General features: G+C 35.4%; 3 protein-coding genes across 3 annotated transcripts; 2 read left to right on the top strand and 1 right to left on the bottom strand.

Annotated features, from left to right (window-relative positions):
* Window positions 1-664: 664 nt before the first annotated feature.
* On the top strand, window positions 665-8,263 carry LOTGIDRAFT_164310 (hypothetical protein; the record flags this gene model as incomplete). The annotated part of the gene is made up of 10 exons (XM_009060805.1): window positions 665-782; window positions 1,459-1,703; window positions 3,083-3,181; window positions 3,442-3,591; window positions 4,434-4,583; window positions 5,112-5,196; window positions 5,458-5,527; window positions 6,112-6,177; window positions 7,333-7,433; window positions 7,932-8,263. The coding sequence occupies 10 exons, from the start codon at window positions 665-667 to the stop codon at window positions 8,261-8,263; spliced, it is 1,416 nt and encodes a 471-aa protein (XP_009059053.1).
* Window positions 8,264-12,441: 4,178 nt separating this feature from the next.
* Window positions 12,442-17,373, bottom strand: LOTGIDRAFT_233860 (hypothetical protein; the record flags this gene model as incomplete). Its single annotated transcript, XM_009060804.1, has 9 exons — window positions 12,442-12,518; window positions 12,558-12,682; window positions 13,127-13,263; window positions 13,771-13,896; window positions 14,226-14,371; window positions 15,500-15,566; window positions 15,901-16,052; window positions 16,449-16,643; window positions 17,151-17,373. 9 exons carry the CDS (start codon window positions 17,371-17,373, stop codon window positions 12,442-12,444), a joined length of 1,248 nt encoding a protein of 415 aa, XP_009059052.1.
* Window positions 17,374-18,309: 936 nt separating this feature from the next.
* LOTGIDRAFT_123701 (hypothetical protein) lies at window positions 18,310-18,708 on the top strand (the record flags this gene model as incomplete). The annotated part of the gene is made up of 1 exon (XM_009060803.1): window positions 18,310-18,708. A coding segment is annotated over one exon (399 nt), but the record flags the coding sequence as incomplete, so codon positions are not given.
* Between the last annotated feature and the right edge of the window lie 7,326 nt (window positions 18,709-26,034).

Here is a 26,034-nt window from a genome sequence, read left to right as displayed (position 1 = left end):
GTTATTTCTAGCGATGGACTCTAGTGTGTGTGCACACACGTACTGCACATACAAAGGCAAAATTAAAACGATTTCTCGCAGAGATGGGGGCTGACATGGAAAAGGCGTCTAGTCGTTCGAATGGGACAAAAAACTGAGGCCCCGTGTGCTACAGGCTGTGCACGTTAAAGATCCCGGACAATTGGAAATCGAAAAAGAGCAGGGCAATGCCGCTGCCCTAGAAAAATGTCCCTCATTGCACCCTGCATGGCGTTGTCCGTCGTCACCACCCCACATGATGCAGAAAAGTAGGACGTAAAACTCCATTCATTTCATTTTTAAACCTAATGATTCATAAAAAACGTCACCGACTAGTCTATATGAATATTTGTTAGGATAGCGGCATAATAAGTTGTCTTTGACGTTCGCAGACTATCATAGTGGTCTTATCTTGAAATAAATTGCAGATTAATTTTCTTATGCTAGTCCAAACTTTACTTAGAAGCTATTTTAATCTTAATAGACAAGCGCATCTGTTATTATGATACGATATTATGGTAAGGTTATGGAATATTTGCCTCATTTTGGTGTTTAGTCTATCCGCGCTAAAGAAAAGACTCGTTTTACAGGACGTACAAGAGAAATGGTGAGAAGTTTTAAGACAAGGCTGTTCAAGTCTACCAAAATGGCGGCAGAAGAAATTGCAAATACGTGGATGGTTGAATATGTTTGTGAAATTGTGTGGAAACAATTTCAGTCAACCAAAAAAGTGGATATTGTCAACACAAGAGATCTTATCCAGGGTTTGTCCTTGCTTCAGATTTCCTAACCAGTCTACATGACCCCTAAATTGAGAATGCCAAGAATTGGAAAAAAAGTTCAAATATGAAATATGAAAATTGAAATAAACTGAAAGGTTCAAATGACCGAATCGTATAGGCTTAGACCTAATATGAATGACAAATTCAATCGGCACTGTTGTTTATGAATTAACAACCCCGCTGGTAAAAATCAAATCGTGGAGCATAAATTTGCGTGACTGTACATCTCTTGACAGCTTTTGTAAAGGGAGATAATTTTCCTCTATTGGAAATTTATTGATGGAAATTTTTGAGTCTATTTATTAGCCTGCTCTATACAATTACATATGTAGGCAACTAAAGGAAACTTAGAAAGTTTAGAGGGAATATTGTCAATGTCCAAAATTTATTGCTCACAAAGTTTTCTCATTTCACTTAGCATGGCATTGCACTTTACATTTGTTCATTACATCAGACAATATGGTGAAAACCAGTTATAGTAGACAGAAAATGAACAACCATTTCAATCTTATTAATTGAACCTAATTTTCAATTGATTTTCTGTAAAATTTTGATATTTTTAGATGAAATAAGTACTGGCACAATATTGCTTATACCAATTATGGACATAAAACTTCTATAGCCCCCCAAAAAGCACTAATTTCTATTTTATTTGCAGGTGTAGTGAGTTTACCTTCATTAAGATCCACTCAGTTAACATCTAAAATAAACTTTCTAACGCTGATGTGTCGACTAGCCGATGGTAGTGATTATACCACATTGTATCAGAATGAACAAGAGAATGAGAAGACAGTTTTAGAAACAGTAATTCCATTGTTTGATAGATTCATGTCATTATTTCTCAAGTCTGATGATTCTCTAACCAAACAGTGCTCCTATCATAGAAGTCTGATCAAAGCACAGGTAATGATACTTTTTAAATCACAGCGTTTATTTTGTACTTGAATTGTTCTTTAGAAACACCAGTTAATCCAACATTTCACTTGATTTGAAATATGAAATTGTGAAAGATTGCATAAGATGTATAAGCTTACCAGAGGTATGACTACTGATTAATAATCAATTAATAATCGTGGGGAAGTTATGTGCTGAAGGGAAGCTATGTGGAAGAGATTATGTAATGTATAGTGGAGAAAATGTAATTTTGACATATAATCGATTATGAAATTTGAGGTGTTATTAAGTGTCTGATTTTGTTATTCCAATCTGTATTGACGTGTTATAAAGTGTCTGATTTTGTTATTCCAGTCTGTATTGACGTGTTATAAAGTGTCTGATTTTGTTATTCCAGTCTGTATTGATGTGTTATAAAGTGTCTGATTTTATTATTACAGTCTGTATTGACGTGTTATAAAGTGTCTGATTTTGTTATTCCAGTCTGTATTGACAAGTTATAAAGTGTCTGATTTTATTATTACAGTCTGTATTGACGTGTTATAAAGTGTCTGATTTTATTATTACAGTCTGTATAGACGTGTTATAAAGTGTCTGATTTTGTTATTCCAGTCTGTATTGACGTGCTATAAAGTGTCTGATTTTGTTATTTCAGTCTGTATTGACGTGTTATAAAGTGTCTGATTTTGTTATTTCAGTCTGTATTGACGTGTTATAAAGTGTCTGATTTTGTTATTTCAGTCTGTATTGACGTGTTATAAAGTGTCTGATTTTGTTATTTCAGTCTGTATTGACAAGTTATAAAGTGTCTGATTTTATTATTACAGTCTGTATTGACGTGTTATAAAGTGTCTGATTTTTGGTTATTTCAGTCTGTATTGACGTGTTATAAAGTGTCTGATTTTGTTATTTCAGTCTGTATTGACGTGTTATAAAGTGTCTGATTTTGTTATTTCAGTCTGTATTGACGTGTTATAAAGTGTCTGATTTTGTTATTTCAGTCTGTATTGACAAGTTATAAAGTGTCTGATTTTATTATTACAGTCTGTATTGACGTGTTATAAAGTGTCTGATTTTATTATTACAGTCTGTATTGACGTGTTATAAAGTGTCTGATTTTGTTATTCCAGTCTGTATTGACGTGTTATAAAGTGTCTGATTTTGTTATTTCAGTCTGTATTGACGTGTTATAAAGTGTCTGATTTTGTTATTTCAGTCTGTATTGACAAGTTATAAAGTGTCTGATTTTATTATTGTAGTCTGTATTGACGTGTTATAAAGTGTCTGATTTTATTATTACAGTCTGTATTGACGTGTTATAAAGTGTCTGATTTTATTATTCCAGTCTGTATTGACATGTTATAAAGTGTCTGATTTTGTTATTCCAGTCTGTATTGACATGTTATAAAGCGGCTGATTTTGCCAAGGCTGAAGATGTGTTTGAGAGACAGTATAAAGAACCATCTATTTTAACAGATTATGATAAGGTAAAATAACAATGTCAATGACTTCTACTTATAACCTTTGACATGACATATTAAAGTAGATAGAACATTACATGAAAAAGAAACAATATTATGGATATGCTACTTCTTTCTTAATATTAGCAATGTTTTAGTTCACCTACAATATAACAATATAATTTTACAACAATTGGCATGCAAATGCAATTTATTTTGAATTTTTGTAACAAAATCAATTCTGCATTCACCATGCAATTTTAAAAAAAATCTTCTCACCATTTTAGGCTTGGGCAGCTAAATTAAGAACAATGTTACGATCCAGAAATAAGAATAATAAATTAGTCATAGAAAATAGTTTTGACAAGTTTCTGGATGAGATGGTCGAGTTTTTTGAACCTTTGACTAAAACTTGGAATAAACCACTTTTGTTAAAGGTAGGTATAAGATTTGAACGACATATAGAAGCGAGGAGCACATATAACAAAACCGTGTTTCTTGTTGGTATATATTTTGTTATGTTTTATTCTCTTGCCATTACATCTGATGACGACACGTGTATATTGTGTTGAAACGTTATGTGGCCAACCTTATTAAAGAAGTGTGTTATATTCCATAATATTGTCTTGTGGTTTTGTTAAAGGTAGGTTAGTGAGTCGTATATTACAGTACTGTTTAGGAGGGGAGGCTCAAATACAGGATCAAATTAAATGTATTTAATGGATTAGAGCTCATTTCAAGCAGCCAAAGTGTATTTTGGGTACTCAGTCTTTTGGGAAATTGGGTTCAGAAGGGCTGGATGATATTTGATAAAATGATTAGATTATTGCGTTACGTCTGGCTTTATTCAATTCAAATATATGACCTGACACCATAAAATGAGTCTCTTGTCGCACATACTTATTTTGAGCTGCAACCTCTAAAGGTCAGGTGGGGTATTTATATATTTTGGATAGAAGTTGTAGTTCTTTCATCTTGGAAGCAGTAACAACCCCTGTTTATTGTTTTTATTATCATTAGACATTGATTGTTAGGGACTTCATAACCATAACTTCTAAGCTGAATTTTGAGCGGGAAAAGTATCTGTAAAAAAAGTGTAATAATTCAGTCAATTTTTGAGATAATGAATATATTTTGGTATCATTTAAACTTTCTTCTTTCCAATGGTATATGTAACTTAATACTTCCATTTTGCCCCATGAGACTTATTTGTGGTGTCGGGTCACATATGGAGAACAAAGCCCCTAATTCTTAATTTGTTTATTGACTCTCGTAACAGATTTGTGAGGTGTACAGTAAACATCGTATGAGTTTAAATAAGAATGAGAAGCGAGTTATTAAGCCTAGTGAATTATTGAAGATGAATAATGGTAAGATACGAGATACAGATATTACAGATCTACCAGTAATAACTCATCAACGGGAACAGGTGAGATTCTAGTCAAGCCTGGGCTTCAAATAGTTTAATTTTATATATAAAATGTATAAAGAGGTTTGCTTCTTAACTTTCATATCTTTAACCCTCTGTCTGAATCCATAATCAGAGAAAGACGTGATAATTTGATCAGTTACATTATAATTACAATTTTTTTTCATGATACTATGAAGTCATCAAAGCACAACAATGATGCAATCTAAAATTTGTGCCAAATTCAGGGTACGGATCATATAAACAGGTGAAAATTGTGTTAATAAAAGTATCTGAATATAAATATGAGAATTAAACGTTAGTCTCGCTAGCATTATTGGTGTGTAAACGCAGTTGATCACGCCACAAACATACATAAATGACTTTATTCAGTTTGTCACATGATCAACTGTGTTTACACACAAATAATGCTAGTGAGACCAACGTTTAATTCTCAACTGGTAGTTTAATATATATTCTATTTTGAAGTGTGCTTTTAAAGGGTTTTATAGCAAATATTTAGACAATCTATCCTGTATTATTTTCTAGAAGATCAATGAGATGTTAGAAGAATCAGAAACAGTAACAGGAGATCAGAGTAATAATAACATTGGTCAACCTTCTAAACAAAATGGTATGTAAGGCTTTATCGCATCAAATCTGTTTATTTTTCAAAGAATCCTGCATAAATTTACAAGAAATGTTCGAATATTGGTGTAACCTACATGTATGTTATATATTTGACTGATATTACTCTCTCCTTTTTTTTTAAATGGAAGTTATTACTAACTTTGTGTGCAGAGCAGAGATGTTGATTAATTTTTTTTGCCAATCTGACATTTTTAGCAGGTTTTTATTTCGAAGAGGAGATAATCTCTAGTCAATTTCTATTTAGGTGAAAGTTTCCATGAAGAAGTGTCGTCTACATCCAGAAAATCTCCTGAACAAAAATCTCCTAGTAAAAGGTGACATTGTCATTTCTACTCATTAAATAATTGTATATAGAAATAACAAAATGACTGCAAATTACCCTATTTTAATGTCTGAAGTGTTCAGAACAGATATATTATAATGGAAGGTAACTGACACTGTGTGATTTAAAACAGGTACTCTGACTATAGGACTTTGTGTTGAATGCATGAAACATTTTATTGTATTCAGACTTTTTCTTGTCTCATGAACATGAATTTAACAATAAAGAGAACAGGTTGTAGCACATGGGGTCAGAGTGTTGGAATCTCTACATGACCTCATTTGCTTGTTTACATGAAACAAATGGTTGTTGTTTGTTCTAATCTCGCTATGGATGTGAACGTCTGATGAAGAAGTCCTGATTATTCCAGTTGACCCAGCTGTAAATGGGTATAGACATTCCAGGATTTATCAATGCCAAAAGGTTTTGGCAGGATCCTTGTGAACCTAAGTTGTTATCTTTGTAAAAATTATAGATTGTTTCTTTACTTTGTTATAAGTTAGTAAGTTAAGGAATTGCTTGATGAAATGAAATGTTAATAAGTCAGTCATAGACACTGATATAGTTTTATTACAGATCTATTGGTAAACCAAAAGAAAACAACATTAATATTAATCCAACTTCTAGTCCAGAAAAAACAAAGTTAGTATCTTACAGCTCTTATTAATTAGGTTTGAGTCTTCTTGATACAGAATATTCTAATTGATTTATTATTTCTTGCTTCTGTTCAATCAGATTTAAGATACCAAAATAACTAGGCTACGTATTCTTGAAACAATTTTAGCGCTAGGATGTCCTAGAATTAATGTTAGGAGATAAGAACCTAAGACATCTTAGCGCTATGATTGTTTCGAGAAATTGTGGCCAGTATTATCAAAGTAACCAGGTTCGTATTCTCGAAACGATTTTAGTGCTAGGATGTCCTAGAATCAATGTTAAGAGATAAGAACCTAAGACATCCTAGCGCTATGATTGTTTCGAGAAATTGTGGCCAGTATTACCAAAGTAACCAGGTTCGTATTCTCGAAACGATTTTAGTGCTAGGATGTCCTAGAATCAATGTTAAGAGATAAGAACCTAAGACATCTTAGCGCTATGATTGTTTCGAGAAATTGTGGCCAGTATTATCAAAGTAACCAGGTTCGTATTCTCGAAACGATTTTAGTGCTAGGATGTCCTAGAATCAATGTTAAGAGATAAGAACCTAAGACATCCTAGCGCTATGATTGTTTCGAGAAATTGTGGCCAGTATTACCAAAATAACCAGGCTACGTATTCTTGAAACGATTTTAGCGCTAGGATGTCCTAGAATCAATATCGGGAGATAAGGATATCCTAGCGCTAAGATCGGTTCGAGAATACGTGGGCAGTATTACACCACAGTGTGCTCAAGAGCACTAGTCTTGACAGATTTTGATGTAACAAGGTAATATTGTTCATTATCAATCAAGGAAAAACACTATTGAAAATCATCAAAATCAGAAAATATTTTGAGTTATGGGTTCTAGCATATGTTACTATTTGGAAACATCTATGTTAGTGGGTATATATTACTTCTCCTAGCAAGGTGTCATAATATGAAGTTCTTTATAGTTTTTGTAGAGTTATAATCTAAGCCATTCTATTCAATCTAGCTATATTCTCCAACGTGAAAAATATTACATAGAAAACCTAACCAAAAGTTATGAAATATTAAGAATTTCTAAAGAGACTGGGGTGCTGAAAGGAATAATAGACAGAAAAAGGTTGGAAACCATTGAAGATTTAAAACAGAAATTTTGTATGCTATTCTTTCAGCAGTCTGAATAAGTTTGTTTATCGTAAAAATAAAAACCGAGCGAATCGACATGAACCTATCCAGTCATCTTCCGATAATGAAAGTTATGATCCTGAACCAAGTAAGTGGAAATTTTCGTCTAAATTTTTTCAGAGCTATATGTAAATGAAATGAACGGAGTTTTATGTCCTACTTTTCTGCACCATGTAGGCTACTATGCAGGGTAAAATGAGGGAAATTCTGCTCTTTTTCGATTTCCAAATGTCAAGGGATCTTTAACGCGCACAGCCTGTAGCACACGGGGCCTTGGTTTATTGTCCCATCCAAACGACTAGACGCTTTTTCCATGTCATCCCCTCTTTTCCTTCATCACTGACAGGGGGAACCCGGGTTGAAAAATCCGCAGGTATCATCTCGACGTATGCAGGGATTGAACCCTGGAAAGTCTAACTCGCTGAGCGATCGCGGTTTGTTCTTAATTAAATGTTTCTAAATTCAAACGAGTTTAATTTGAACCATTTTGCTTGGAACAAAAAAAAAAACAATGTTTTGCAGACATAGGTTCATCATTTGGATATCTGTAGAAAACTTTACTTAATTTTATGTCCTATTTTTTCAGTACCAAGTAAAATCCCTAAAAAGACATTTGAATTTTTACCTTCACGTGAAAGTCTAGCTCCACCCCCAGATGGGCAATATTCTGATAAAGCTAAAGAGTCATTCAATATGAGTTTTGTGACAGCTTCTAGTGGTCGAAAGAAGTGGACAAAAGAAGAAGATGAAGACTTATTCCATGCTGTAAAAAAACATGGAGTAGGAAGATGGGCCAATATCAAGCTGGACATACGAAATGCTAAAACTGGACCACAGTGTAAAGATCGTTGGAGAAATCTGATTAAGAGTAACCTTATTTTACAACTTGTTGAGAAGTTTGGAGATTATGAAAATTAATAGTTTAAACATGTTTTGTCATACTTCATTGTATTATTTCATTATTTCATGACAGATGACAGGGACAGTTGCGCCATTTTTTTGACCAATCATACTTAAGACTCAGAAACACAAATTTTTTAGCTCAGTGATGATGTTCAGCTCCCTGTTGAAATTTGAAACTTTCAAAGTTAAAAAGAGGACACTTTTTTTCTTGAGACTAGGCCATAATTAGAAAAGACATATTGAGAAACAGAAAGAGAAATTCCTAGTTTGAAGTATTTTTAAAGGAAATATGAGATTTTCGTACATTTTTTAGTACTTCTGAAGACTATTTGCATATATTTAAGACACAAATCTACACCCACAATATGGTGCATCTGTCCCTTTAAAACAAAAGTAGAGAATGCTGGATACTTGACCAGTGATCAAGTAAGTTGTAATCGCCAAACTGATTTGTATCAAGAAATGCCATCAAAAGAAAGCATGGCTGCTGATTTGTCTTGTTTTCCGGACATGATTGACAGAACAGCTTAAATGTTTGAGAATCCCGAACATTTTTTGGACATAACATTTCAATTGGACAATGAATGGTCTATTTTATTAATAATTTGAGCATTTAAAGATGGGTTTGATCAATTTGTGTTTCTAATGAATAATCATGTATTCTTAATCATATCATTATGTTCTTTTCACATATAACTAAGAGTTTTAACCAATCATTAATGTTCATGTATGGACAGTCTGGATAAACAAAAAAAAGGCTTTTTGACCTTTCTTGATCTGTCACTCATTGGAATTCTCTTCTAATTTAGCTAATTATGAATTAATGTGAGACATGTGAGACAAACTGGTATTTTTTCCAAGTCATTAGAACACCTCTACTTTCTATTCATATAAGTATTAACATTTTCATTTTCATAAATGAAAATAATGGAACCTTCAAAACCAGACTACGCCTTAAACATGTGATGGAAGAATAAGATGAAATAGTGCCATGTCTAAGCATAATTTTATCAAAATGAAGTGATTGTTTTTATAAATATGTTGTATTTTGCATGAGAAGATGAATTGACAAACAATGAACAAAACAAACAACTGATTTGATTGAACAAATGAAAATTGCAGTAGAAACTTTTTTACAACGCAAAACAAATTTTGCCCCATATACAAATGGATGTTTGTTTTATTTCCGAAATATACCAATGTTTCTTGAAATTGTTGCCTGTATGTGATGTGATCAAAACCCCACACAGTTTAGATATTTAAGTCTTAACAAAATCATTTCTTTTATTAATGTATGTTTTGCAAATTCAAATGAGCATTTCCGAATAATATATATGTTGTGCCCTGAAATTTGTGATTTTCCACTTTTTTCAAAACCTGGGATGTCACATGACTGTATTTTTTTTTTAAATCTTACTTTTCGTAATAACTGGACAAGTTATATTATTTGATTTTATTTTTGTTAAGTAATGTGTATATTTTGTAAAATAATTTAATAGCATCATTGTCAAGAAGACTGAGAATGCTTTCCTGAAAATGTTGCGTTAACATTATAATGTGGACGTAAATTGTCGTCACCCATGTCTGTCCGTCCGTCCACAATTGGCTTGTGAACGCGATAGAGACTACAATTTTCATCTGATTCGAATGAAATTTGGTGTGATTATTTATATTGATGAGATCTTGGACAAGTTCGATATTCACGATTTTTCGATGAACGGTTTTTGAGTTATTGCCCTTGACTTAGCCTAAACGAATTGAAATTGGCTTGTGAACGCAGTAGAGACTACAGTTTTCATCTGATTCGAATGAAATTTGGTGTGATCATTTATATTGATGAGAGCTTGGACAAGTTCGAATTTTAGCTATCTTTCGATGAACGGTTTTTGAGTTATTGGCCTTGATTTATGAAAAACGTATCAAAATTTGTTTGTGAACACAATAGAGAGTACAGTTTTAATCCGATTTAAATGAAATTTGGTATGATTATTTATAATGATGAGAGCTTAGTCGAGATAAAATTTGACAATTTTTCGATCAACGGAATTTGAGTTATTGCCCATGACGTAGTAAAAACTGCATTAAAATTTGTTATCGATAGAGGTGACAGTTTATGTCAGAATTTTATTAAATAATGTGTGTTTGTTTAAATCAACAATATCTTGTACAAATTAGATTTTTGGTGTGATTTGACACGAATTGGTGACCACCTTTGATATACTGAAAATGTATCTGGAAAGTGGGCGTATCTTGCTAGGCAACCACTTGTTACATTAATACTTGATGTCAATGAAAGTGTAATCTTTGTTGTGTAAACAGCATTGCTGAAAATTAAAAAAAAAAAATCTAAATGTGATTTTCAAATTTTACATTCAGTTTGAAAACTATTGTATAAATATTTCAAATATATCTAGTGAACTGACTCATGCTTTAGATATACTGGATATGTATTCTCGAAACAATCCCAGCGCTAGGATATCCCAGAAACAGTGTTATGACTAAAGACCCTAGGATATCCCAGAAACAGTGTTATGACTAAAGACCCTATCCTAGCACTAAGATTGTTTTGAGAATACATTGCCAGGATATAATATACATCTAACTTCTGTATTTTCATTTACCACCTTAAAATGAAGTAAATTGTTCATGTTTATGGTGATCAAATGATTTACTTGATTATACAACTCCCTTAGTTGGGTTCCAAGGATAAGGTTCATTTAACACATTGTTGCATCACAGTTTACTGCCAAAATGACCAATGGTTTAATAGCCAAAGTCAAAATTTATCAATATAATTTTAAAATCAAATTGTGTATTTTTCAAAAGAAAATTAATTTTTCTGTTGATTCTGATTTTATTGAAATGGCTCTTTTCATTTAGATAGACATTAATTTAATAGACATTAATAGACATCAGTACCTTAATATTGTTGCCACAAATTCTAATCAAATTATTTTATAGTTTAAATTGAACCTTCTCTCAAACCTATGTTTCATTATATCAGTTGTCTAAATAGACAGAATATCCTGTAAATTTGTTATTTTCATGGTTACCTTGTTGAATATTTTGTTATGAAAATGAAAAAGTTCGTAAATCTACTGATTGTTTTTCTTGCTAAACATTAACATGATCTGTTGGTACTCTATGTCATTTTAGTGAGATGACTGGTAATAAAACATAAACCAAACGAACGCAAAACGAATCCCGAATTCCAAAACAGTATACTGGCAACACATTGATAGCAGATAATGAATTTTTCTCATGAGGAAGTATATCAATCTTAATGAGTACTATTTCATAATGAAAAGTGGTATCAGGTGTCTAGAAGAGTTAACATATCCTGTCTGCCATCACACCCGTCGCAGCTGCTCAACATACAACTACTACTTTCAATTAATATGAAGCTGAAATCAAAACAGACTGTTTTTGACTATATGTACATCTTGAATGGTTCTCGATGTGTTTGTTATTTCGGATGTGATGGGGTGCTAATGGCTGTTCGCGTTAAAGATCCCTCGACAGTTGAAAATCGAAAAAGAGAAGACTATTGCTGCTGTCCTTGCAAAATTTCCCTCATTGTACCCTGCATGGCGTTGCCTCTTTTCATTATCTAGCGCACATGGTGCAGAAAAGTAGGACTTAAAACTCAATCCATTTCATTTCATTTTTCGATGTGCTTGAACATTTATCAAACTATATATTGTGCGAAATTGATTTTTCAGGGCGTAAGGTCTTTTTAGCTTTTAATCATTGGATTCATAATCTGGTCATTCTCAGGATAGCTATTGAACGCTTCCCAGTTTCATGTGATGTTGATTTTTTTCTATAGACTTTAAAGCTTATGACTTAAGGCTAACAGTTTGAATAGGTTTAATCAATTATCTTCTGGTAATCACGAGAAAGGTAATTAAATTCAGTTGTCTTCTGTCTGGTTTAAAGGAATACTACCCTTTAAGAATGGACATACTCTTTTAAGCCTCAAACGTGGTCAACAAGAGTATATATTCATCAGCTGGACTTACCAGGTGTCATGGTTACAAAATACTACCTTCTAGAATGGACATACACTTTAAAGTCTCAAACGTGGCCACCAAGTGTATATATTCATCAGTATATCCACTAAATGGAGATTTGATGGCAAATTCTTCTTTTTCTTCAGAAAATATTTAATTTGGAAAAAAAGCTGGTATGGATTACACTGTCCATCTTTCGTCTATAGATATAATGGTCTGTTTTAATGCTTTCAACCAGTCGTCTCCTTTCTCCAGATCTTGGTACTTAGTAGGTAGGGTAGGCAGGGTTTTAAGACTGTCCATTTGGTACTGGGGCAGCCCTTCTGTTGGTGGTACTCCTGCTAGTCCCAGAGCTTCAGGGAATTTGGCGGGTGATGCTGTTGCTAATTCAACTCGTTTGACGTCAGCTTCTGTATTTTTTCTGGAAGTGGAAATACATTTTTAGTACATTGCAAGAACAATCAAAATATAGAAAATTGTTTTACTCTCTAACAGGATTGGGTCAACACATCTTCTACCGTATATTTGCGTGTATGTTGCGCATTGTTTAACCCTAATAAGGATACGTACAGGGTAGGGTAGCCGCCCCCCTCACAGCCCTGAAAGCAAGTTTTTCGGGCAAAAATTTCACAACTAGGTTTGCATTTCGGGCAATTTCAGATATTTCGCGCCCCCTCCCCCCTCGGACGTAAACCTGACCATAAAGAATAAAAAAAAACGCGAACCTTGGCCAGTGTTCTTGAGGTACATTACTTGAAACTTAGCTGTGTCCAACTCTACGCCCCGTCCCGCCCCGCCTCAACCCTGTCAAACCCCTCTGTGCGTCACAACTACTTATATGATTGCCCACCCGATCCATACTTACTGTAATTGATGATAATGATAAGCCACGCCCACTGCTGTATGTGGACAAATGGTGTACTTATTTTCATCATAACATCTCTTTATGGTTGATTTAATGGCATCTTCATCGGCACTGAATGAACCAAAAATTTTGGTCAGCTGAAATATAAAGGTTGAAAAATTGAGGTCGATGCACAGTATTGATGTTTCGTTTAGTTCTTACTAAGGAATAGATAAGTCCACAGTGAGTTGGTTTGTCCTCTGCTGGAAGACATTAGGTGCCGTGTGTTCGAATCACCTCAAGGTATGAACAATTCTGATGTCATAGCCAGTGCTTCCGAAAGTCTGTCTGGTGTCGACATCGAACCATTTAATCTAAAATGGGCTTTAAGAGTTAAAAGATTTCATTTTACAGGATTTACCATCAGTTTTTTTTTTATCAGAAATTTTACCAAGAAAAATGATATTACTTTAATGTTAGCCATACATAATTAATCTCTAATATTTCTAAACTTTTGCACCTGGTTTTTAGCACGAATCTTTATTTAGTGACCTAGGCCAGTGCTTTTATGAGACTACGTTCTCATCACCAACTAACACAAGTTTAATATATTTATAAAGATGGCCAACGAAAGTGTTTTTTGGACAATGTGTTCAATCCCATACCTCTGTATGTAAAGAATCCGGTAACTGACATTTGGAGTGTGTTTTTAATTCTGTCATTATCTTATTTATCATTTCACCATCACCATTGTTCAATAAAAACCAGATTCTCTCCATGTTGTACGGCATCTGGAGTTAATAAAAATTTATCATTATCGTAACTTGGGACCTGCGATAGCTCCGTAACAAAATTTCTCTGCGCATGTCGTTGCCCGTCTCCATTAGCTCAAATAGGTGCAGTAAGACGTAAAACTCCATGATTTCATTTCATTTCATTTCAATGCCGTAGCGCGGCCAAACCAAAGGGTCTCTTTAATCCACCCGACCCCCATATGCCATTATTCAACTTCGATTGCTCTACGACCTTGTACTTGCAAGTCAGATCGACTTTTATCATTACAACACCAACGAAGTCTTCATGTGATCTCAAGAAAATCCAATTCTATAAAAGTTGCTACCTGTATATCGAGAGATGGTGAAATGGTTTGTTTGACCGGGTTTAACGACAAGGTACCAGTTTTAATCAATCTATCAACTGTATCATTCTCATTGACACAACTAGTTAATCTAATAGGCAATCCCATTAACTTCGCTATACAGCCCGCTGGAAATAACAATGGCGAAAATCATTATGTTGATGATGGTGAATATGATGATGATGGTGCTAGATGTTGGATGATGGCGGTAACAGTTATGATGGTATTAGATAGAGGATGATGATGGTGGCGACGATGGTTGTGGTAGTGGTGACGATGGTGGTGATGGTGGTGGTGAATATGATGATGATGGTGGTGGTGATGATAGATGGGGGTGTTGGATGATGGATGATGATGGCAATGTTGATGATGATGATGATGGTGATGGTGGTGGTGATGATAGATGGGAGTGTTGGATGATGGATGATGATGGCAATGTTGATGATGATGGTGATGGTGGTGGTGATGATAGATGGGGGTGTTGGATGATGGATGATGATGGCAATGTTGATGATGATGATGATGGTGATGGTGGTGGTGATGATAGATGGGGGTGTTGGATGATGGATGATGATGGCAATGTTGATGGTGATGATGATGGTGATGGTGGTGGTGATGATAGATGGGGGTGTTGGATGATAATGGCAATGTTGATGATGATGATGATGGTGGTGGTGATGATAGATTGGGGTGTTGGATGATGATGGCAATGTTGATGATGGTGGTGATGGTGCAGTTGGTGATGATGGTCGTGGTGACGATGGTTGTGGTAGTGGTGATGATGGTCGTGGTAGTGGTGACGATGGTTGTGGTAGTGGTGACGATGGTTGTGGTAGTGGTGACGATGGTTGTGGTAGTGGTGACGATGGTTGTGGTAGTGGTGATGATGGTCGTGGAAGTGGTGACGATGGTTGTGGTAGTGGTGACGATGGTTGTGGTAGTGGTGACGATGGTTGTGGTAGTGGTGACGATGATGGTGGTGGTGATGGTAACAATGGTGACGATGGAGATGGTGGTTCTAGATGACGATTTAATTGGATGATGATAATGATGATTAAATAATACGTCTTAAAGTGGACTAGCGATGATTCGCAAGATAGACACTAGCTTTTCAAATATGATAATGAGCTGAAACTTAAAGTAGAGTGATGTAAGGAGCAGTCCTGGCAAAGTACTGATGGCGCAACGCAATTGCTAAAATATATCTATGAATCCTTCCTTGTCGACAAAAATGAATCAAGTTGTGATGAACGTACCTGTTACGTTACCACATCCACCTGTGGGTACCACAATCTCCAACTCCTTTTCACACGACTCTTCTATCTGTAAGATAAACAGGGAAAGAGAGTGGGGTTGGAAGATTACATCGTTCCGACATTCGAAAGCACTAATCTTGGAATCGTGGAGCTTGTACAGTATTATTTGACAAGGAATACGCCGAAACAATCGACAAGAAAATTGGTGTGACGCCTTTTGCTTGATTGTGGTACTCGTGGGTTCTCGGTATGCGCGTGGAAGTCTGGAGACCTTGAATAGGCTCCTGTCCAGTCTTAAATGGGTTAGCTGAGAACCAGCTTATAGAAAGAATCTTTGTGAACCTAGGTTGTTATCTTTGTAAACCAACTTCTGTCTTTTGTTGCTAATGTAATGAACATACCTGAAGGTAAATATAGAAGTAATGAACAATTTGTAACATAATTCGTCCCCAGTTGACTGAATTTAACGACGAGATATTGTGTTGTTTCACAAACTTTTCATCGGCATAGATATGACTAAATAGATCATCCATATCATCTGAGCTACCATCAGCTGAAAACAATAAAGTCTTTCTTTAAACAGAATTGAGTGGGGTTGAGGGTATGGGGCACAGGTTTCACAAAGCAGGAATTGTGGCTAAGCCTTTTCAAAACTATTTCGAAACGGCTAACACTGCGTCCATTCATGGAGAACAAAGTAAATTTACACACTGACGCTCCTTAACTTTTTTTTTTTTTAAAAAAAAAACTAGATCCTTAAAGATCCTTCGACAGTTTTTTCACCAAAGTATCATCCCAGCACAATAGTAGACCTTCTTCATTCATTAGACTGTTCATGTTTGTTCTTGCAATACTTCCAGTAACATGTTTGTTTCTGGAGTTGGAGGAATTGGAATCCTAGTATCTATGGACAGATGATTACAGTAATGTGAATATCATCAACACTTACCTATCAACAATGTCCGATGTTTTTTAGCCCGAGATAAGAAATGTTCCAGTAACTGTCCCATGACGGACATCGCGTAATCTTTAAACGACCAGGTCCGACCATGAAATAGCTCTGCTATTATAAGATTGTTTGACAGTCTCCGTATCGGGATCTTCTCTGGTGCAGAGATGGAACTGTAGGCTCTGTCTAGAATACCTAAAAATAACAATTCACGACATAGTAATTTAGAATTCAAAATCAAATGTTCAGCTCATTTGTGACGCATCACAAAGCGACATCTTCTAAGACTTTTTCACAATGTCAAGCTATTACAAACTGCGTCTTGTATTTTGACTGTAAGTCACTTTTCTTGAATGATGGAAGTTTGTCAATGCAGCGATTTGGTTGTATTGTACCTTAGAGAATACAGCCAATCAGAGTACTCGACGGAAGGTCTGTAAACTATAGGCTTAATGTTAAATGTCTGTCAAAGTATAAGGCGAATTTCGTAATAGGATGCTTTTAATGGTGCAATTGATTTCCCTTACGGATCATCAAGACAACGTTAAACATGACAAAAATTTTGATGTCTTTGATCATTCTTAACAATAACATTATCATTAGAACGAGCTGCAGATGTGCTCAGCACAATGGCAGTTTTCTGTGGTCAGGATTATCCAAAGGTCTTAATAAATACCATATGAGTTTTCTGTTATGATATACCTTCCAAGTCTTCTTGAGAAAGCTCATCTCCAGCAAATAAGGGAACAATTTTGCAAGCTAACGATCGGTAGTCGGGTTGTTGGGCCCATAGTTTGAGTTGAGATCTGTCTATGACTGGTAGGGTTTCAGGTAACAGTAGCCCACCATCACTGGCGAATCCTGTATATATAGCTTCTTCTAGGCTGACACCCTTTATACCTCCCCTGGTACTCCGATACTTCATTGCTACAAGTGTAACATGATACTTTAAGATGACTGTTTACTTCCCTCACATATCATCGTTTCAACACCACACCCACATTTGTTAGACAATGTCAAAACAGAGAATGTGAGAACAGAGGTGGGTGGGGGGAGGATGGGGCAACTACCCACACTTCATTTAAAAATATGATTTTTATGCATTAGACCCACGCATTTGAGGGGAGGTACCCTCTCAGACACTCCAATCTGCCCCCTGTTTGTACCCCAGTCTGGAGAGGCTCGCGCCGCCTCTGATCGTGTCATGACCGAATACGTCTATAAATCGAATGGTTAATACAATAGCAATCCTGTCGCCTGGAGTGAATTGGTGCTGGGTCTCGATTGTTGTATGGCCCCCAATTTATTCCCATTTCGTCACTTCCCATTGTGTCCCTTCCAGATTCTTCCTTTTTTTTATTTTGTCCCTTTCCCATATTATCCCTTTTCATTTCGCCCCTGTCCGGTTATGCTCCTTCCCATTTTATCCCTTATTCCCACTTTGCCCCTTTCCCATTTTTCAGTGCATTTACAACTGTTTAAGACAGTATAATATTATGTTGAAGACAGAATTGTAATTAAATTGATAATTGATATCAGAAAAATTTGAAAAGGATGTACACAGCCGTCACACATTTAATGATAATAACTATCACCTAGGTGAAAATTAAAGTTTTCAATTCAAAATAAAAAGTGAAATATGTCGTATGTGAGCCACCGTATTATCCAGATACAATGGTTCAGAGTAAAATATCTTAATAATGCTTTCTTCAGTAAGTCTCTATAACTCTGTGTTGTGAAACAGGCTTTGTATAATTATGCTTACTTCAGTAATACGCCGTGTCAAACAGGCTTACCTCACATGCTTACTTCAGAATTATACCGTGTCAATCAGGCTTACCTCACATGCTTACTTCAGTAATACACCGTGTCAAACAGACTTACCTTATATGTTTACTTCAGTAATACAATGTGTAAAACAGACTTACCTTATATGTTTACTTCAGTAATACACCGTGTCAAACAGGCTTACCTTATATGTTTACTTCAGTACTACACCGTGTCAAACAGACTTACCTTATATGTTTACTTCAGTAATACACCGTGTCAAACAGACTTACCTTATATGTTTACTTCAGTAATACACCGTGTCAAACAACAGACTTACCTTATATGTTTACTTCAGTACTACACCGTGTCAAACAGACTTACCTTGTATGTTTACTTCAGTAATACACCGTGTCAAACAGACTTACCTTGTATGTTTACTTCAGTAATGCACTGTGTAAAACAGACTTACCTTATATGCTTACTTCAGTAATACACCGTGTCAAACAGACTTACCTTGTATGTTTACTTCAGTAATGCACTGTGTAAAACAGACTTACCTTATATGCTTACTTCAGTAATACAATCTGTAAAACAGACTTACCTTGTATGCTTACTTCAGAATTATACCGTGTCAAACAGACTGACCTTGTATGTTTACTTCAGTAATACAATGTGTAAAACAGACTTACCTTGTATGCTTACTTCAGTACTACACCGTGTCAAACAAACCTACCTTATATATTTACTTCATAATTATGTGTCAAACAGACTTACCTTGTATGCTTACTTCAGTAATACACCGTGTCAAACAGACCTACCTTATATGTTTACTTCAGAATTATACCGTGTCAAACAGGCTTACCTTATATGTTTACTTCAGTAATACACCGTGTCAAACAAACCTACCTTATATGTGTACTTCAGTAATACACTATGTCAAACAGACTTACCTTATATGCTTACTTCAGTAATACACCGTGTCAAACAAACCTACCTTATATGTTTACTTCAGTAATACACTGTGTCAAACAGACTTACCTCATATGCTTACTTCAGTAATACACCGTGTCAAACAGACTTACCTTATATGTTTACTTCAGTAATACACCGTGTCAAACAAACCTACCTTATATGTGTACTTCAGTAATACACTGTGTCAAACAGACTTACCTTATATGCTTACTTCAGTAATACACCGTGTCAAACAAACCTACCTTATATGCTTACTTCAGTAATACACCGTGTCAAACAAACCTACCTTATATGTTTACTTCAGAATTATACCGTGTCAAACAGGCTTACCTTATATGTTTACTTCAGTAATACACCGTGTCAAACAAACCTACCTTATATGTTTACTTCAGTAATACACTGTGTCAAACAGACTTACCCCATATGCTTACTTCAGTAATACACCGTGTCAAACAGACTTACCTTATATGTTTACTTCAGTAATGCACTGTGTAAAACAGACTTACATTATATGTTTACTTCAGTAATGCACTGTGTAAAACAGACTTACATTATATGTTTACTTCAGTAATACACCTTCTGTATTACTCTGTGTTTGTCAAACAAGCTTTGTTAATGAGAGAATGATAACAATGGCTGTTATCGTGGTGTCTTTTTGTTACATTCTAATCTGTGCAATATAAACCAAGTGGACCTTGAACCGTTATATTGATTTATAACTGAAATGTTCGGGTTTGTTAATTTGACCTAAATACTGCAAACATAGCAAGTTAAATGAAATGAAAGGGGGGGTTATACATCTTATTTTTGTTTCCCCTGATCAGGTTAAGCATTCGGGCTACCCCATACACTGTATACAAGGTTTCTCACTGTCATAGTGTTTGAAAATACTTGTTTATTGTTCTATTTGACCTGATAAGAAGTAGCCTAAAAATAGAAAGATGAAATGAAATAAGTGCTCAATGCTTGACTTTACTGTACCTGATTAGGCTATTGATGACAGATAACACCATGCAGTATGCAATTAGGTTTCTTTTTCCAGAACTCTTTTTCCGTTTTCAAACTATCGAAGGATCATGAACATGTACAGCCTGTCACACAAGTGATTTCGATCGTAGAGCTAATATTTTACATGCATCATTAATGTAGTCTGAAGCTTCGGTCCTATTTTGTAGTTATTGCCCTTTACCTATATATTAGCAATTAATTCTGCATCTATGAAGAAGAATTATACGATATAATCCTTGAAAGACATTTAGAAGTATCACGGCACATTAAGAAACAACAGTTTTTAAGGATATAGACTTCTATTTATTATTATTATTATTATGTGTAATGAAACGTTGTGTTCAATAAAATAAATAGAAGTCTATATCCATAAAAACTGTTGTTTCTTAGAATTATACGATGTTTGCAATATTTTTTCTAATCATAATATAATAACTATTTCGATTAGCTCCCTTGACTATTTGAATAAAATAAATATCATTTTCATCAGTTATGTCCCTTTAAAATTGATGCTTACTCTTCTAGACACCTGATACCACTTTTCATTAAGATGTACTCATTCACTTATGATCAATTTCCTCATGTGAAAAGATCATTAGCTGCTACAAGCCAATCAAATCACTACATTCTTTGATACAAGAATGGTGGCTACTGATTGGTCAAAATCACAATGTCAAACTATTACGAACTTTGTCTTATCCCTTGATTGCAATACTTATGCCATACAGAATGCAGCGATTTGATTGGCTTGTACGCTATTGATTACAGCCAATCAGAGTCCCCAACAGAAAGTTTGCAAACATTGTGACTTAGTGTTTACATACCTTCTGTCGAGGATTCTGATAGGCGCAATCTTACAATCCAATCAATTCTCTGCATTTAGAAACTTCTGTGGCACAGGAAAGGTGGATGTTACATGGTACTGGACGATGAGTTGACATTGTGATAATGGAGACCATCGTAAGGAATGAAACCATCTAAATGAATATTTTCAACTGTGTATATGAGCAGAAATACCAGGACAGTGGCATTAGCCTGCTATTGTTCGATTTCCAACTGTCGGGGCCTCGGTTTATTATCCCACCGACTAGACTTTTTCCATGTCAGCCATTGGCGTTTCTAGGAAACGTTAGTTGAGGGAAATGAAACGATCTAAATGTATATTTTCAACTGTATATATGAGAAGGAGTACTGAATCTTAAACTGCTTGTGTTCTATTGTAATTTTGTGAAAGAAAACATTATTCAGTAATACAGAAGTTGTCGACTCGCCACATATTCCAGATTGCTTTCTATCTAACCTTGGGCCTTTTTCTCGAAAACTTCAATTAAAATGGTTTTAGCATTCTAGTATTCTGTTAGTCAAGCGCTAAAATTGATCTTAAATTTTATTTTTTTATCCAATCAGATTACAGTATTTATTAAAATCTGGATTTCTTTTTAAGTTTTAATGAATAAGGTACAAGTATATAAAATGGCGGACGAAGACATTGTTGTTGTTGAATGTAACAGTTTTTCACAAATCCCTTTCCGCCATTACTGACGTCAATTTGAACCCGCCATTCAGACGTCAGACGTTCCCAGGGGAACTAGTTATGGTTCACGACCCTTTGTTTCTGATCTATCAGACTGAATCAAATACACAACTAAATAATACAGCAAGATAGGATAATGGCATCGCATTGTTATCAATTTGTTCTTATTATGGCTCCCGATTGGTGAGATGTTTTGGAGTGAAGAATTGTCTTCTTTTGTGATTTTTTTTACTTCATTGGAATACAAAAATAACATTGTAAATAAAATATGTAGGACTGCGCTATACTAGGATGATGCTGAATGATATTGAATAATAGGGGCTTAGCTATAATTAATTAGATCACAAATGAAATGGAAATGAAATGTTTTACGTCCTACTTTTCTGCACCATCTGGGCTTATGAAGACGAGCAACGCCATGCAGGGAGCAATGAGGGAAATTTTGCCAGGACATCGGCATAAGCCTGCTCTTTTTCGATTTCCAAACTGTCGAGGGATCTTTAACGTGCACAGTTTGTAGAACATGTGGCCTATTATTGTTTATTGTCAAATCCGAACGACTAGACGCCTTTTCCATGTCAGCCGTACTTACCGGCATCACTGACAGGGGGAAACCGGGTTGAAAAATCCAAAGATTTTATCTCGACCTATGCCGGTTTGAACCCTGGACTTTCTGGTTTAGCGAGCAAGCGTCTAACTCACTGAGCCACCGCGGCTCTCTAATATTGTCATATGACAACGTATACCAATATCAAAGATAAATCGTCACTGCGACATTTGAGCCAAGGTACAGCCCACAAACAAGCTGAATAAGCAGCCCTCTCGTTAGGGTGGAGTCCTTGGGGGTTGGGCACCAGCAAGTGAGAATTAATCCGCAGCAAAACCTTCTTCAGTTCAGCAGAGACTGAATCATTTACAATAAACAATTAGCGACATTTATGGGTAGAGATCACATTAAATAACAGAACACAATTTTATGGTATAATACTCCTTAGTTTTATTACACACTACGTTTCAACAATTTACATTGTCATCATCAGACTACTCCTTAGTTGTATTACACACAACATTATTTTCAACAATCTACATTGTCATTTTCAGCTACTCCTTAGTTTTATTACACACAACGTTTCAACAATCTACATTGTCATCTTCAGGTGAAGTGAGGAAATATGGTACAAGAAGTTATATATATACACAAAAATATAACAATAGCAACAATTAATTAGGGATTACAGTGTCTTTGTACAAAATCAAAAAGATATAAATTTTGATACGTTTTTGGCACCTCAAAATTGTCAGGAATGAGTTTCCTGGATCTAAATTCTTCAAATTTTCTGAGTATAAAATCAGAACACCAGCAACAATTCATTCCTAGAGACGGTGCTGGTCGTAAATGTAAAATTGTACATTGAGAGACACCATATTTACGATAAAATTGATTTTTTAAATGAACAGGCCATGACCTTTAAACTATCACTATCATTGAAACAGATTTTAATATTTTATAGTCTGTAGATTGATACAAAATGCTGAAACCGTGTTCACCGGAAACCAAGATGGCGTCTTAATGTCGTCTGGTCCTGATCGGCATTGGTTTAACTTCATTAGAAATTTGATGTCTTGTTATTTCATATAAATCATTCCGGTTCATTCCTTAAACGTCCTGAAAGATCGGGAGTACTTTTAGGCTCGGGGATTAGTACAAACCAACACACACATTACTGTGGTTTAAATCCAGTCGGATCAATTATGAAAACCTAATCTTAGGTTAGACCCGGCCAATGACCCAACCGGAAATGGAACTTGTGCTTAAATTATTATTGTTAAATTTAAGATTTTAGATTCTGTCAGTGAATCGTAGATTGTAATAATTGTTAACCGGAGTTGGCGGAGTTGAATTGCATTTGACATGAGTTTGGTCTAAAGCATTGAATATATAGGTAGCCTATTCTCGTTACGTGCAGTCATGAACCGAGATCATAAACTATAATGTACCAGGAAACTTTAACTTGAGCCTTATGTACGTTATTTCAGTTAAACTATCTGAATTCATTGACGAACGTGTACCGTTTTTATCTGTCTTGTTTCGTTTTTTATGAATACCTGATATACATTGTATATTTTTCCCGCCGATTATTCTGCACATAACAGTAATTGGTGTTGCTGAATTTTCTCCCCGGTCTGTGCTTTCGTAATATCAATTATACGTTGTTTTTACTATCAGTTTCACCTACATCTGGGAAGTATGTCGAATAGAATTGCGTCTTGAAATAGTTGTCTTCAGTGTCGCTAGGCTAATATTTCTATTTGATTTCTGAAGCGTATATGTCTAGAATGTGTTACTCATTGCAATGGTCGAGATCTCCCACCATGTCAATTCTAATTACCTCTGACAGGTGTCCTGATTATACAGGTTTCCTGCTGATGTCCGAGATTATTAATTGATGGTTTGATTCCAACACTCGGTAAGATATAAGAGCCAGCATCAGAGTCTGATTATTTCTACTCTGATAATCTGAACTCCATGCTACTGCCCTGGTGTGTAACACTTCATTAATGGTTAATTACAGTGACGGAGCCAGGTTTACTTCCGAGAGGGGGGGGGGGGGCAAATCTGAAGGGGGAGGGCGGCTGACTCTTCTTACTCAAATAGCTGCTTGGACTACAATATAATCCAGATGGAATCGATTCAACTCTGAGCAAATCTGCTGAAGATTATAAAATGGCTGCAGCCAGTACCAACACAGCATGGTTCAGAAACAACCACTTATCTCAATCTATGATCATAATGGAGTTGAGTGTAGAGTTCGAGTGTAATAGTACCATTATCTAGAATCAACCGAACCTTAACGAGGATGTCTCGAGTATACTCAACAACTCTGGCTTCTATCTAGATAAACCAATTAACAAGTGTTTAAAACTCGATTTGTCTAAATTTATCCCGATTGATTGTGTCGGTTTGAATTTGTCGACCATATTTGTCCATTTACCTTATCACGTTCTCCCATTATCGTAGGCCGAGTACGAAATTGTGCAAGTTCATATTCCAACTCAACCTCAACTTCGTCTTATACCTTGACTACAATAGCCATCTTCGTTGTATCACTGAATGCAAAGTCCGTAGTCCCCTAACGGAAAGACTAAACATTCTGGCACATGGCGAGGCCTCTGATTGGCTGTATTCGCTAGAGTACAATTCAAACAAATCGCTACATTTACAAGCTTCCGTGTAACAACAATAGTGGCTATTGCAGTCAAGGTATAAGATGAAGTTTTGCTTGGTATTGAAAAGATGGAACTTGGGTACCAGTTAGAAATCCTTCCTGTATCATTCGAAAGGAGCCTAGGTACTTTTGAAACTTGAGCTATTAATAAAAAAAATTTTTTTTTGAAAACTGTCATGATGTTAAATATAAACAGCTTATCCTATGACGGAGAAAATATTTTAAAAGCTTCTTTTACCTGGACATCTGGATTTTAGAGGACAGATATGGCGTTTTGACATGTCTTTCTCTCTCCTAGAGGCCAAATAGCTAATAATGTTTACTTGGTATTCTTATTAAAACTGTCATGATGTTAAATATAAACAGCTTATCCTATGACGGAGAAAATATTTTAAAAGCTTCTTTTACCTGTACATCTGGATTTTAGAGGACAGATATGGCGTTTTGACATGTCCTTCTCTCTCCTAGGGGCCAAATAGCTAATAATGTTTACTTGGTATTCTTATTAAAACTGTCATGATGTTAAATATAAACAGCTTATCCTATGACGTAGAAAATATTTTAAAAGCGTTTTGCGTTTTGACATGTCTTTCTCTCTCCTAGAGGCCAGATAGCTAATAATGTTTACTTGGTATTCCTATTACTTGTCTGCTGACCACTTGTATCCCGAGGGTGCTGTAAAACGATTGAGCCTGTCTCGGGAGAACCATATCCTAGATTAGATACCTAATTGTGTCTTACTATTAATATATATTAGCCTATCGTACTTATCATAATTCATGGGATTGATTTTGTATTTCCTTCTTAACCACGCTGGGGATAATATACATAAAAAAGTGTATACCACAGGGTAGGGTCGCATCTTAAAAATGCCTGCCTGAGGAGGGGGGGGGGGGGGAATAATGAGAGGTGTCTCTCCTAAGCTGGGTGACTACGGGCTGCCAGAAGACGCCAGAAGTTAACGGATTTCAGATGGCCTGAGATGAATTTTGAACATTTAAAGGGCTTAGTTTTCACGTCAAAACATGACCTTTCGGCTTTCACTTGACCTACCATTAAATACGTTACTGCCAAA

Source organism: Lottia gigantea, assembly GCF_000327385.1.
Source record: "Lottia gigantea unplaced genomic scaffold LOTGIsca_44, whole genome shotgun sequence".
Lineage (NCBI taxonomy): Eukaryota > Metazoa > Mollusca > Gastropoda > Lottiidae > Lottia > Lottia gigantea.
This window is presented reverse-complemented; position numbering and strand designations above follow the sequence as displayed.